Below are 15497 nucleotides of genomic sequence, written 5' to 3'. Positions count from 1 at the left end.
AATAGAGAGAGAAAGTGCAGATTTTTCTTCTTAAAAATCAGCTTGTACAGCCAACTTGTTTTGTCGATTCCCGTTTCGTTTCTTGTCCGATTAAGCTGATTTTTGGACAGCGTGTTCCTTTCATCTTAATCTTTGATTGGGAACTGACAGAGGTGGATTTGGAGACCCATAGCTCCAGATTTTCGTCGGTGAACAGTAGCTGCGTTTTTGGGTGACTTTCTCCCTATTTTCTCTTGTTTGATGGTTGTTCTTGTTGTTATTGTTGCTCCGCATTTGGCATTCATATTGTATCCATTTTGGAGAACTTTGTAACTCTCTCATTTGATATAGTGGAGCTTTTGGACCCGTGGATGTTTCCTCTTCATCTTGAAGGGGTTTACCACGTAAATTTGGTGTCTCTTGCAAATTGATTTATTTTGCTTGCTTTGCTATTTTGTTGTTGGTATAATTGCTGTCCGGATTTTCATTTGTGCTAGTGTATATTGTCTTTTCTTGGTTCAAATAGTGTGGGAAGTTTTTGACTTGATATTTCTTCCGCTGTTACCTCGTCGTGCAATTTGGTTGTTGCTTGTTTCTTCCCAACATATACAATGAAAATACTTCAACCTAGTCTTGATTAACAGTAAGTTTTCAAGTTTATTTGTCTAAAATTATATCACAGAGAAAAGATTTAATCAAAGCTTAAAGTATAGCAGTAGATATGGGCAACTCCAAGAGCAAAGATTATATTAAAGCTTAAAGGTAAAACATATCTGATGGAACATACTGTTGACAATTATAACAAAAACAAGTCAAACACAACTTCTAAACATCACACATGTCATCAGACATTCGAGAGAAAAAAATTAAGGTGATGTGAACTAAAACAGTAAAATGATTAAGGCGATAATCCTTGAGGCATTGTCTTTCCCAATAAGCAAATTAGTCCTGCTGTGTGCTTAAAATGCTAACAACATCATTACTAAAATCATAAACGATGCAAGGCCAACAAATCCTCCAAATTTGGATGTCACACTTGCTGTGTTTGCTTCTGGTGGACTTGCAGTTTTGTTACTGGAAGTCGAACCTGAAAAAACAACAACATTATGTAAACTAATATAAGAGCCCGTGTGACTTAGCTGATTGAAAATATAATATGCAATATGATCTTAATTAAAGTTTACTTAATAGAGAAAATTGAATGGAGAGAGACTTAGATATTTTGTTTGAAGAACGTAATTTGAAAATTATAAAAGAAATTGAGATATTATATAATAATAAATATTGGTTAAACAAAAAGTGTTTATAAGTTGAAAGGTCATAAGTTAAGGACAACCAGTCAACCACCATAGGGCTTTTCATTAATTGACTTACAAACACTAGCTTATTAGAACTTTTGATATTTATTAAATGTGTAGGGTTAATATTGATGCAGCCTCCATTTGAAACTTCATTTAATGTCAATGTACGAGTGTTGTTTCTTAAGAAATATTTGTGAACATTAATTTTTCCAAATACGTTTGCAAATAGAGAGAGAATACTTACTGTTAGACTCTGAAGGAGTGGGAACAGATGGCGCTGCAGTCGAACCAGGTGATGCAGCGGCTATAATCCACATTAAAAAATACTCATGTTAGTCACAAGAAAATTTAATAGAATCATTAGTGTGAATTATCATCAACCATACAAACTAGAGTTTAAGTTATATATACTGTAAAAATATAATTAATTTTTACATTATCAAGTCAAGTAAGTTTTCTCAAAATGTGAAATTTGTAATTTTTTATAAATAAGATAAAATATTTCATACAGCAGATAAATATGACTTGGTGGCGTAAAAGTTATTTACAATTGATGGTAAATGACATCAAAGAGAATGAAATTGCGTCCAAGATAGGGCACAAGCAGAATAGGCAACAAAGTCTATTTCGTTTACAATGGATCTTTCATCCACTGTATCTTAAATTGCTAAAAAAACCAGACTATTCAATTTATGCAAAAATATAATTGTATAAAAAGATCTTTTTATGTGGCACGTATTCTTCACATGTAACGCAATTTGCTTCAATCATCCTTACCAAATGCAGTGCATATTGAATAAGAATGTCATGCAAAAAACAGAATGGGTGAATCTAGAATTTAAAGCTGTGAAATATACTGTCTTTTTTTGAATCAAACATAACGGATTTAATTGAACACATAGATGAAAATAAAACAATTGTTACCATTTTTGCAAAGGGAAAGATCTGGTTTAGCACCACAAGCTTTTGCAAAATCTAAAGCTTGATCTTGAGTAACATTTAAACTCTTCATCACATCAGTGTTACCAAACACAGAGCAAAGGCACTGTGCATCCTTTGTAAATATTTCCTTTAATGGCACACAGCAAGTTGCTGGAGGATTTTTCGTATGCGATGTCAATGCTGGTTGACATGGTAATAGTTTTTGCACACATGGCATTGCAGAAATAGCCCCATTTCCGCCACCAACAACACCACTAGCCAGAAACACTCCGATCGCATTTTTATCAAGATCAATGCCAAGGGATAAGCCCACAAAAACCCATGAGAAAATTACAACAATGAAAGATTTGGAATATGCCATGGATTCTTTTTCTTGATTCTCTCAATGTAAGAAGGAAAATTTGTGTCTGTTATGAATTTGTGATGATGTAGAAATGAGAAGAGCATATATACAGGGGAATGTTAGATGTAATGTTAACTGCTATTTTTATTTGGAACCGTATTTTCAGGCAGTTACAAAATCTTAATCATTCAATTCAAAAGTACTTTGTCCGTAACCACTTCCTATATTTGAATCTATTCTTCGTTTATTATCCGTGTGTCTAGAATATTCCGTAATTTTCGTTATTAGCAGTGACCAAGTCCTTGTATTACAAAAAAATTATTGAACCTAAAATTTAGGCAATTCTTGATCCGGACCTGCTATTTTTTACTCCAAAGTTTATGAAGGGTTGGTTCACAACTTCCCATATTTCAATCTAACTTCGCCAAATAATATGGCCTGCCAGTAATTAATCAAACTCGATATTTACACTAAACCAAGGAATTTAACATTAATGGTCACAAGTTAAAATAAATTTACATGTCTTAATGATGATTAAAAGATTCATGTTTAGATCAAAAACATAAGTATTGCATTCATTAGTATAGTGCAAACACCAAATGCGAATAAGATCTTTTACGATCTTCCTGCAATTCCAAGCTCACGATTCTAATCAAAGATGACCTTACCAGATACACGAAAGAAAAAACGATTATCCCACTAATTATATTGCAACAAGTTAGTTAACTTTATTTTACGAGGAGCGTATGGTGCAACAAAGAAATCAACTTTCCAGTGTAAACCATTTCATTGTAGAAGTTGGTAAACACTTAGTGGGCGTTTGGCCATAAGAATTATTCACTTTTTTCCGGAAATTTTTTTCACTTTTTTTAGTGGGCGTTTGGCCATAAAAATTATTCACTTTTTTCCGAATTTTTTTTTCACTTTTTTTACTTTTAGCATTTGGCCATAAAAATTATTCACTTTTTTCCGGAGTTGCATTTCGAAATACCAAAAACAAGAAAAACTTATTTTTCAAATTTTTTTTCACTTTTTTACACTACATTTCACCAAAAATTACAATTTCAAAAACTATGGCCAAACACAACTCCAACTTCAAAATTCCAAAAAAAGTGAAAATTTTTTTTGGTATTTATGGCCAAACGGCACCTTACTTTTAGTGTTTGGCCATAAAAATTATTCACTTTTTTCCGGAGTTGTATTCCGGAATACTAAAAACAAGAAAAACTTGTTTTTCAAAATTTTTCAACTTTTTTCACCTTTTTACACTACATTTCACTAAAAACTACAATTTCAAAAACTATGGCCAAACACAACTCCAACTTCAAAAATTTCAAAAAAAAGTGAAAAAGTTTTTGGTATTTATGGCCAAAAGTTTTTGTTGCTGGTTTGCTTCAAGATGTAGTCTTCCGGTTCATCTAAAGCCAGTGTTTCAACATATCTTATAAATATATAAGCGAAAAATCACTAAAATACCAACAAATATCAAATTTGAGCCTGTAACTTTAAATTTATAATGAGTTGAGTGCTAAAAACTACAAAAGTTGAACCCATCAAGTTTAAATCTTGGATCCGCCTCTGGTTTGCTTCTTCCTAAAAGAGTCATTGTAATGAAAATGTTGCGGCATTAGTAAGGCAAACCGCTTTTCATGTGAAATTGTTTCTGGTAATCTCATATCAAGATAACACTGTTATGAGCAAGAATGGAGCAAAACCCAGAGATTATCTGCCAAGCATAACTCGGTTTACAACATCAACAGGCAAGGCATAAGCAGGATCTATCGGCTTTATTCCTGGATATTCAAGAAGCGAAAGCCCTGCATTGCAGAAAGAAATCAAAGGAATAAGTAAAAACAATTGGATCGTTGAAGGCCAATCTAAATTGTTGTCATCAATAGAAAATAACTGTAGTGGAGCTTAGAGAATATTTCCAGGAACATCCCTTAAATTTGCTTCTATTTTTATTACTTGACATAGTTTTATCACTTCAATAAATAGCATATTAGAAAGGCCAAGGGCCATCATGCTTATTTTGGACAATAAAGTTGATAAACACACAAGCACTGCTTCTGTAGGATTGTCTCCACAGTATGAAAACCTTGTTCAAGGACAAAATTAGATATGCAGCAACTTACCCCTGTGGACACAACACATCCTTTCCAATAGTCCTATGGACCATCGTATCATCGGGAGAAAATAACAAATAGCAATTTAACAATACAAAAAGTTATATCTCCCTTACCAGCGACTCCAAAGTAGGTATGGAAGACATCAACTGCATCATCTGGCCTATCTGAAATTCCACCCTTCTCCTTATCCTACATTCGTGAAAGCAGTATAACTCATGCTATACGAAAATGTCGGACAACTACACAAAAATATAGTATCCAATACCAAGCTTCAAGTGAAAGGGAGTTGTTATATTAGGATACCTGACAGTCCAAAATAAATTTTACAAGCTTCCCCTTGTCAATCCAATGAACCCTGTCGATCATAATTAAGCTGGAAAGAACCCACCAAGAGTAGCAGACCTGAGAAGCAACAACATGACCATCAATAAAACTTAAAAATGACTTGTCGATAGAAATTTCAATGTAGCAGGAGTAACCAACATCAGGAAGCTTCTCCGGGCGCCCATTCAGACCCCCAGATTTGACTTGTCTTTCACATAACCACCAACCAAGAAGGTCCTTATCAACATGATGTAGAGACCCTGTAATTGCGAGAGCTGCCACGCAACAGAAAACTGCAATGGTAGCACAGTCAAAATTGCTTTCAGTAATGCAGCAATACCTAACTCAAATAATAAGAAGACTGCTGGAAAGATGGACACTAAGTGGAACACACAAGTTGAAAACCAACAAAGGGCCAAAACCTCTACTCCTTTTCACTAACAAATACGTATGACATTGACCGTCATATAACAGTATTCATAGCAAAGGAACATATTCCTTCTTCAAAACTTGTACCTTTCATGTGAAAGAAAGATAAAAGCAAAGAAGTAAGGATTTTTCTCCAAAGCATTCTCAGATTATGTCCATTAGCTGTTCATCTAACTAGGACCACAAACTGATAACTTCTATTAATATGTTTTCGGACAGGCAGATCCTTGCCCGCTGAAGGATGAAATTATTCTTCATCCCCTAATGACTATGTCAAAGCTGCAGACAACTTGGCATATCACATGTATGGCATTATCTTTTAACCTTTTGGTTCTTTCCAAGTAATCCTAGGTTGCTGATGAGAACTTTTATATATATTTTTTTCTGATAACCGAGAAATCTCTGAGGACAAGTGGCACATCGTCAAAGTCGGTGGATAATGGGCAGCCTCTCTTTGATATTACAGGAATTAATTAGAACAATTAGGAAATGGATTCCTTTAGTAGCAGTAAATTCCAAAAAACAAAAAAAACCAATGTCAAAGTTTTCCAGGCTCCAGCTATGAAATCAATATAGTTAGACCTTATATTAGAACAGACGCTCTCAATTGCTTTTCAGTTAAGAAGCTACTGTACGTCTGTAAGTAATGATAAAATGCAGGATTTCTATAAGTGACATACTTTGCCCAGCATGAGATTCTGCTCCCGGCGTGCAACCAAATCCACCATCCACATTCTTGCAACTTAAAATATATTTTACTGCTTTTCCAACATCAATCTTATCTAACTGATGCAACAATGCAAGTGAAAGGATCGCAATGTATGAGAACCTACACAAGGTATATTTAGGTCATTATATTTTCAATTCTCAAAAGGAGCTTACATTCCAAAAGAAAACACAAGTATCTAAAGGTATATGCATTTCTTAAAAAGGATATATGGCTTAATTCTTGGCATTATAAGTAAATCTAAAACGAGAAATCAGATAAATGATCCTAAATTTATAACAGCAAACAGAGTGAGAAGCTGCTACCGTGTATCGACTTCACCCCATATGTCACCAGAAAATGATCCATCTTCATTTTGAAGGCCTGCAATATCTGGCTGAAAAGTTAAGTTCACCACTTAGCAACACCCAAATTTCTCAATAGTACTTCACACTGCCAATGTCGAGAACGTCACTGTTGTGATGGAATACTCTCGATGTCAATTTGACTACATTTCTTGTTTTCTCAGGTTAGAATCAGATACTGAGTAAATACTAGCATTGCAGCAGAATTCAAGGATGTTTAACATAGATCTAAAAGAAATGTACACAGAACCTCCAAATCAATTGTAAATGTCAGAAGACATGAAAGTAGGATACAATTTGACACCTTATCAATGTCAAGGACATGTAATTTATCAAATATCGCCAAGACTTGAATAGCACTAAGTGTATATAGCACATGCGGATCATGTCCAATATTACCACCAAATCCACCTGCATATTATACAAATAGAAAAGTGAGCCTAAAATAGATCAGAACATCCACTAAAAAAGCAGTAGGTGTAGTGTAGCTGCAACATTTGGAGACACTCAAAAAATTCATTGCGAGAAAGCAAGAAAGAAGTGCAAGATACAAACCAGATTCGTGTTGGCACTGAAAGACCCATGAAATAACTTCATCTTGCTCCACAGCAGCAAGCTTGCCCATGATATCCAGAGTTGTCAATCCCCAGTATGCCCCATTTAATCTCAAATGCTCCATCACCACGGATTCAAAATCATCTTTTCTCTGAGGTATATAGGAACGTATTAGAGAAAGCAAATGATAGAGTGACAAGAAAAGTGCTTTGGTGGGTGATGGAAAATATGGAACTCCCATCAAGTACTTAAACGCCACAATGGATATGCACGATGGAATCATCTCACAAGCATGAAAATAGTGGGAGGAAATATAGGGGCATTTTCACAAAGTGACATTTCTTCGATTTGATGATAGATGAAACCAAAACAGTAGAAATGCAAGTTCTAATATTTCCACTCAAACAAGTATATATCAAAGTGAAATCCCACTGTTTTCAGGTATCAAGGGTGTCGCTAACAGTGAGGGATTAAATCTCAAGGATCAGTCCCGCAGTCAATCATATCATAAACCCTATAAAGCCAACGTATGCAAGACCAAGAAGGGAATCCCAAAGCCATTCCTTATGTTCCAAATAACATCATATACCACTTCTATAAGGCTGGCTATGATACCCTTCCAAATTTGATAACCATAAATTTGGAATTGACAGTTGAGACAATCCAACAGCTGGAAGTTCCTAAAATACATGTCTGGAGTACTCTAACCGAATGATACTAAGATGCTTAAGAAGGATCCATCCTACTTTAGCAAGTAGATCAGAAATGGTATCGCGAGAAGAATTAATGCCTACAACCCTTTCCTTTTCTCCTTCACAAGTTTCTTCCAACCATCCAGGTGTACTTTCCTGGCTTCAAGAGTATCTCCCTACAAGAAGATCCTATTTAACTTGTTCAAAGTATTAAACACATTGAAAGGAGCCTAGTTTTTTTGGTCAGAGTTCACAAGTATATGAGTGACAGATAGGATCAGGGTGGCCCAACCACCTAAGCTCAGATTTCTAGATATCAAATCAGAGAGTCTATTCCTCACTTTCTCAATTATATAGCCCGTGAGCAGATTTTAAGACTCCACTACGATAGAAAGACACCCTAAGGTAGTTTCCAAGGTCGGAAGTTTGGTTGACACATTAAGAGCTTGCTGAATTGTACTGACAGGGTGCCAAGTCAAAGATGCATGCAACATGAAAATTCCTAGTGAAAAAACAATACCGAAAAAATAGTACTGGTTGAGTACCTTCTCAACTGTTATAATGTACTTAGCATGCTTTTCCACCAGCAGCTCCCCCATCCTGCAGTCATCATGGCTCAGAACTCAACTTACCAAAACTGGCCAAAGTCGGAGAAAAATGAATATGATTGTATTAATACAAAGTCCTGCTTTTATTTTATACCCCATTTCAGACCTGTAACACATCCCTGCCAAAACCAATCTTTTGTCGTATTTGAACCATGTTAATAATATGACAAATCACCAAGGAACTGCAACTATGCAAGAGCACAGGAACGACAAACCGGAGGCCCATAGCCCAGGATCACTTAAAACTAGCCTAGTCAGCAAGAATTAACATGAGTTATCTCCATGTTTAAGCTGCAAAGAGTACACTAACATTACTCATTGTAGTGTTCTGACTTCTTTTTTTACTCATAAGCTGTTGGGAGCTTGTGAACCCATAAAAGAACTTACCTTGACTAGGTCTTAGAGCAAACAAAATACAGGAGAAAAAGGAAAATAAGTAGCATAAAACAAACACCATAAAGAGTCTCCAACAACATTGGCACAACATTCCCATTCATGCACTGTTGTTTACAATAAGAGATTGACTAGGGATATACAACAACAACAACATACCCAGTGAAACCCCACAATGTGAGGTCTGGGAAGGTTAAAGTGTACGCAGACCTTACTCCTATCTTGAAAGGTAAGGAGGCTGTTTCCGAAAGATCATCAGCTCAAGAGAAAACATGGCAATTCAAAGCAGTATGAAAATGAAAATAACGAAAGCGAAAAAGCAATATAACTTGTCACTTTTTCGCACACTTTTCCTTTAACAGAACTATGAAGTACCCTCCCTCCCTCTGCAATAAAAAGCTAATTTTGATTTCAGTAAAGGTGATTTTTACATGAATACCAACACATTTATCTGTTGCAGTTCTGATCTCTATTAGTATAATTACAAGTAATTTTTACTTAGATTGAGATTGTGAAAACTAAAAAGAACACATTTTTCTTAAAAATCAACATGCATATCAATGACAGTTCAAGAAAACAGTTGATCTTAAGAACTAAGAAAAAAAAAAAAGAAACTAGAGAAAGAATTTTGACAAATAATCACCTGTTACAAATTGAATTCGAGGACTTTGGGGTAGACTCAATTGAAACAAAATTAGACTTCTTTTGAGTTTTCGCGATCAGTCCCTAATCTCTTGAGTGAGGAAATTGTCCATTAAATAAATATATACATGACCCAGTTCTAGTCTTTTATTCTGTTAAAAATGACTGGCTTTACTTTTCAAAAAAAATAAAAAATGAGTGTCTTTTATCTCTATAAAAAACATATTTACTAAACTATGACCATTAAAATTAACTGAAATCGTAAAAAGAAAATTAATCGGAAATATCAAGAGAATCCATTAAATCTCAGAAATTACAACACTAAAAACCGCATCAGAGACAGAAATACACTAACATAGCAAACATTGCATTTCAAAATATGGCACCAAACTAAAGAAATAAATCAAAATACCTGAAATATTGAAACTATACAACTATTAAAAAGTGAATTCCCATTTTTTTTTTAATTATTACTATTATTATTATTATTATTATTATTATTATTATTGCATTTCCCGTTTAATATATTATTGAATATTTGATGTAAAATTTAAACGACTAAAACTGCTCAAGTGTAAATTTAGTATTACTTTAGACCTACCCTAAATATAGCAACTTACGATTTCTCTATTGGTGACGTCTTAAGGTTAAGCGGAACTCTTTGCTACTACAAAACTGATTGCTTGCATGTGATTATAATTCAGATCTATAACTAACAATAGAGAGAAGAAAAACAAAATACTAGAGCTTTAGAAGACAAGGTAAATTGGCTCACAAATCAATTGTGTCTTCTTTTTCTTTTTACCAATGGCTGGCTTTCTCGTCTCAGAAATTATTTTCAGTTGTCAAATAAAACGCCTATTTTTTGAATTTTTGTAATTTTTTATCAATGTGGAGCATGCATCTATAAGCCATTTGATCTTATTACCATTTGAACCCAAGAAAAAGAACTTAGTACCATCAAACTACAAAATTTTAGTAAGATCAGTAGGATTAGCTATTCAACTAACAGCTTAGATTCATAAAAAGAAACTTTGGGGAACCAGGAAACTACAGAAGTCTCCCTGAATCAAGTTGCATCAGATGAAATTTTGACAACAGCGTGCTAAGTAAACCTTGAAAACACTTCTCAATCAAAAGAAAGTTAAGAAACTGTGCCTTTTGTTTCATCAAACAAAGGCATTTATTCAGTATTTAACAGACTATTTGCAAAGAGCAATTAATCTACTAATTCCATCAATATGCAAGTTAGCCTGCATATTGGGCAATCTTCTTTTCCAGTGAGCTCTTGTCAGCACCTACTACCCTGTCAACCTCCTTGCCGTCTTTTATGAAAAAGAAAGCTGGAACACTACTGACATTCCATTTTGAAGCCACATCTCTTGCCTCGTCAATATCAGCTTTCAAAAATGCCACTTTTGGATATTTCCCGGCCAGGCTTGTATAAACTGGAGAAATAAAACGACATGGTCCACACCATGTTGCAGTAAAGTAAAGGATGGCTAGGCATGATGCTTTTGAAGCAGCATTTAACTTCGTCTCTAGTTCGCTCACAGAATGGATACCGATAATTTTCCCTGTACAAAATAAACAAGTTAAATTATTGCATAAATATATACACTTGTTCCTCATTCTAGACCTATCAAATGGAAGCTGCACCATTTTGCAGCACAAAACACACTTTTATTCATCATATTGTTTATGAAAACCGAAATGACAAACAGCATCCGGAAAATTAGAGTAAAACAAGTTTTCCAGAAGAGATTAACATAAGAAAGTTCCTGAAAGCAAAGATTACATGCCTTGTAGCTTAAACATATAACCAAATACTCGAGAGCTTTCACAAAACATAGGCTCTAGCTGCCACCAGCAGCTTTCCCCCTCTCTTTCAGTTCACACAGCACATAACCACCAATCCACCATCATATCCCAAACCCTTAACAATCGTCAACAGAACATTTCCCATTTTCTCCCATGATGATGAGAACTGCCTACCTCTTGGCTGGACATGGAGTGCTCTTAATACTGGCCCAATCTCCTTGATATGACCAAATATTAGGCAATTCCCAGAAGGTACATAATAAAACCTAGAAATAACCAGCAACACCATCTCACCACGCAATTGGGTGCATATAGCACAAATATCTTCATGAATATCTGCACCTCATCCATATACACATACCAGTGTTTAAGCTATCAATTCTTACTATACCTTGGGGTGGTCATTTACCAGTTCACTTAGTATACGACTATGGTGGTCATCAGTTGAGGATTGTGCATATTAGTCTTGATGTTCTTATCAGTTCAGTTTACATTGTTCATGTACCAGTAGGTTAAATAAAGCCTGGATAATCGCCTTGATAGATATGTTAATTATGAGCAACTATCTACTGAAAAAAGAAAAACGGCATATTGCCATAGTCAATATTATAATATCAAATGCTGGGAACTACTACTATAACATAAGGACTACCGACAAGAATGAAATATCAGTCATGACAGACCAAAAAAAAAAAACTCTAGACACACTTAATTGCAACCATCAAATGAGTAGTGAACTCGAAAAACAAAGATCATACCATCATTCAAACCAGAAGCAGAGTCAGGATCCTGCATCATATTTTTGAAAAAAGAGTAACTCATTAGGAGAAGAAATGAATCTATAAACAGAGTAAATATACCCAAGAAAACTTACAGAAGCTTCACGTTCAGATTGTTGCTCTTTCTTTTTACTCTTTTCATAAGCTGCCTGCAGTTCAAACTGTAATGTCAAGAATAAAGAAAAGCAGCCGCTAGTGACTAGATACTTTCAATGCACTTAAAAACACCTTTGCTTCTGCCTGACGCCGCTGCCTATCACGCTCAATTTTCCTCAATTGCTTCTCCTCTCGCAGTCGTTGATATTTTCGGCAGTGCTCTTCAATTTTGTGAGCATTAGGTTCAACCTGCCATATTTCAAGGCCAAAGAACTCAATTTAAAGTTTATGGGATTTTTTCTTTTCCTTCTCTTAACTCTAAAGTTAAGTAAAAACAACGAAAATTGAACTACATATAGTAGAAAGCCGTGTGAACCATCAATACAATATTTGAATCACATGGTTCGGGCAAGCCAGGGAGAAGACGTAATGGATAAGAATTTTGAATATTTAACCTTCTTAAGTATCTCAGCAATCTCCTCATCAAAATCTATCATGGAAGCCACATGAAGATCTTTAGCTGCCTCTTTCCATAAGCCCAACATTGCTCTAGCCATGCCCCTCACTTTGTATCCTTTTGCTGAGTCAGGGTTGACCTTTAAAGAAATGACGTGCATCAGGACTTAGGACCCCAAAAAACCAATCACAAGCATAAATGAACCTTCTTTCTAGCTAATGTAAGCATGTCTTGAATTCTAAAACACCTTTAAAGCAGCATCAGCATCACGGATCGCAGCATTGGGTTTTTTCAGCTTAATGAAGACATTAGCTGCATAGACATTAGTATTTCATCAAAAGACTAGACGAATGTCATAATACAAAGCCAAAAATTAAAAAAAAAACATTAAGATGGTAAAAAGGCCAGACACCAACCTCTTGTAGCATATAATATTGCAGAATTTGGATTCAGCAAAATAGCTTCAGTTAAATGATTTATGGCTTCATTAAGCTTGCCTGCCAGGAATATAAACTTCCCTAATCAATATTGTTAAAAGGGATCTTCATTACACAATTAGGTAAAGATTAGCGTGCCTTCAGATATTGCATCCAGAGCTTTAGCTTTTGATATTTGAGCAGCGTCTCGATTTTCATCTGTTACTTCACTTGAAGAATCTCCCATCTGCAATTAGACAACAAAGAAAAACTCATTAAATATAAAAGACCACACCAAAGTTGCATCCACCTACCCCCCCCCCCCCCCCCTTCATGACAGACCTGTTGTGGAGGATCATTGTCAGGTTCCACTGTATCAGTGTTATCCAACTCAACATCAGACTCTATAATGTCCTCATCTAATTCATCAAGATTTTCCTCTTCACCTTTTTCCTGCGAAGTCATTGCTCAGTATCAATACATGAAAATAAACAACATTTACCCATTTCACTATAGCTATTTTGTAGTGGAGATATTTTCACAGTGATTACCACATTTTATAGTGGTGCTATTTTACCGGAAAACTGATAATCAACACCGGGGAAGCTTCAAGTGATGCATTATTAAAGACAGGTAGCTTGAGCCAAGTAGGACCAGGAGTCCAGGACAATCCATAAAGCCGTTATGTAGCTTTGTATGCTTATCAGAGAAAATTTACGAAAGAATTGAGTAGTTCCAGCCATAACTAAATAAGTGGATTAAACATTTGAGTAAGCAAGCCTTAAATCCAAGTAAAGCGGGGATTATAATCCAGAATGGTTAAGGGAAGAACAGTTGTGTTAATTACTTAGAAACTAACTTTATGGATAAGATAAACAAAAATTTGCGGAAATTAATTTGCTGAAAGGGGATCAAATTGGAACATCAATTATCAGTCATCAGGGATCCTTTATTAAAATACCAAACAAGTTTTTCCAGTTGGATGATGAAAATGGTGTTATATATATGTAATATATGAGTATTATTTAATAATAATAACATTTAAATAAATAAAAAAGAAGGAATAGTAGTTTGAATTAGATTCTACTGTTGCCTTAAGTTGGTTACAAAACCAACAATTGTGTTGTTTCAAATTTTAATCCAAACGTTGCTTTTCTAAATTGAGTTTCAAGCACCCATTGGGTGGTGACTTAATCTTCCCTAATAAACGGCTTTGACAGAAGCCTAAAACACATTTTGGTGTAATCTCTGTTTGAACAATGAACAATATTTTATCATCTTCTAATTAATCATTCCTTCATTTCTCTTGCTCTTAATTTCTTTTGTGGTCTTCTTCCAAAAATCTCCTTTCCTATTGGGTTGAGTTCTTGTGGTAAAAGAAATCAAAGAGTGCAACTTTGATTTTCAAAATAGGCATTGTATCCTGGGGATGGACTTTCCCGTTAACCACTTGCACAGTGTCGGGAAAATTACTATCCTAAAGATAGTTTCCTGGAAGCGCCTTGCCTATTCGTTCCGTGTTTCCGTTGAAATCTCTTTCATGATTTCTCTCTTTAAATTTATCTTGCATAAAGTTACTCCATTGTATTATTTTGAATATTCTACAACAAATGGAAAAATAAAAGTTCCCAGCAAATGAAAGCAAACAATGAAACAAATCAGTGGAAAGAACTCTATCAAATTTGATGCTCCATGTCTATGGATAGCTTATAAGTTATATCCACATTCCTGCCCGAAGTGCCAATTGATAAAATAAATCCTCTAGCATAAAATTCTCTTTATCTCAAATTATTGTTCCTTTTTTTGCTCAAATCACTATTCAACTCTTCGGCAATGTCAAAATTAAGTTTATTCTGCTCAAAGCAGAAAGCAGTGACAAAACCTTCACAAATCACCCAAAAAAAAAAAGGGGGGGGGGGGGGGGGGGGGGGGCAATTGGTGAAGCAGTAAGAAGGGCGAATTGCTTACAGATTTAACAGATGGAGGAACTTGAGCACCCAAGCTGTAATCAATTCAAAAAAGTTTTATCAATTGTTGGTACATTGAAGCAAAGCCCAAGAGTAAGAGTACCTTTCGAGAAAGTTCTTGAAAAAAGAAAGAGAAGGATCTTGTAAAATTGAAGGGTTGGTTTTGCAAAGCTCCACAAAATGCTTCAGGTGTTGAAGCTTCTCGTTATCCATGATCCAGTCAACTCTCGTGTGTCTTAGTACAACACGTCAATTTCTCACAACCTTGTCCCAGGATAGCCAGTGTTTTTCCTCTTTTAAAACATTTTTTCCACATATAAGGGCCAAACTTGTCCATTTCAAAGGTTCAACTTTCTGAAATGATCCAAATTTGCAATCAATTAGGGTCAAATATATCACTATTACTCATACTAGTGTCATTTGCTACGTTAAAATATATATTTACAACCTTTTTTGTGTGTTTGTTTCCTACTCTTATTTTTTATTTTGTTTTTGTAGCATTATATTATTTGTAAAGGTGATTCGATAATTTCTCAATGTTTCTAAAATATTG

At 34.9% G+C, this 15497-nt stretch overlaps 3 protein-coding genes across 5 annotated transcripts; all 3 read right to left on the bottom strand.

Moving 5' to 3' along the window:
- Positions 1–709: 709 nt before the first annotated feature.
- On the bottom strand, positions 710–2583 carry LOC132631507 (non-specific lipid transfer protein GPI-anchored 3). Its single transcript, XM_060347078.1, has 3 exons — positions 2205–2583; positions 1525–1584; positions 710–1066 (listed from the first exon to the last, which is right to left on the bottom strand). The coding sequence occupies exons 1-3, from the start codon at positions 2581–2583 to the stop codon at positions 939–941; spliced, it is 567 nt and encodes a 188-aa protein (XP_060203061.1). The 3' UTR covers positions 710–938.
- A 1395-nt stretch (positions 2584–3978) lies between these two features.
- On the bottom strand, positions 3979–9565 carry LOC132633185 (geranylgeranyl transferase type-2 subunit beta 1-like). Of its 3 annotated transcripts, none has more exons than XM_060349434.1 (10): positions 9410–9558; positions 8311–8365; positions 7074–7224; positions 6813–6929; positions 6480–6546; positions 6128–6276; positions 5178–5311; positions 4998–5096; positions 4808–4883; positions 3979–4382 (listed from the first exon to the last, which is right to left on the bottom strand). In XM_060349434.1, the coding sequence occupies exons 2-10, from the start codon at positions 8362–8364 to the stop codon at positions 4288–4290; spliced, it is 942 nt and encodes a 313-aa protein (XP_060205417.1). In that variant the 5' UTR covers position 8365; positions 9410–9558; the 3' UTR covers positions 3979–4287. The 3 variants fall into 3 exon arrangements, with proteins under 3 accessions (XP_060205417.1, XP_060205416.1, XP_060205418.1); XM_060349433.1 differs by lacking the exon at positions 9410–9558 and adding an exon at positions 8468–9326; XM_060349435.1 differs by lacking the exon at positions 8311–8365 and having other exon boundaries at positions 9410–9565.
- Positions 9566–10401: 836 nt separating this feature from the next.
- LOC132633184 (TPR repeat-containing thioredoxin TDX) lies at positions 10402–15239 on the bottom strand. The gene is made up of 11 exons (XM_060349432.1): positions 15048–15239; positions 14946–14979; positions 13320–13430; positions 13137–13224; positions 12978–13058; positions 12809–12873; positions 12560–12700; positions 12237–12353; positions 12104–12157; positions 11988–12018; positions 10402–10985 (listed from the first exon to the last, which is right to left on the bottom strand). Exons 1-11 carry the CDS (start codon positions 15155–15157, stop codon positions 10657–10659), a joined length of 1161 nt encoding a protein of 386 aa, XP_060205415.1. The 5' UTR covers positions 15158–15239; the 3' UTR covers positions 10402–10656.
- Between the last annotated feature and the right edge of the window lie 258 nt (positions 15240–15497).

This window comes from Lycium barbarum, chromosome 3, assembly GCF_019175385.1.
Source record: "Lycium barbarum isolate Lr01 chromosome 3, ASM1917538v2, whole genome shotgun sequence".
In the NCBI taxonomy this organism is placed as follows: domain Eukaryota; kingdom Viridiplantae; phylum Streptophyta; class Magnoliopsida; order Solanales; family Solanaceae; genus Lycium; species Lycium barbarum.
This window is presented reverse-complemented; position numbering and strand designations above follow the sequence as displayed.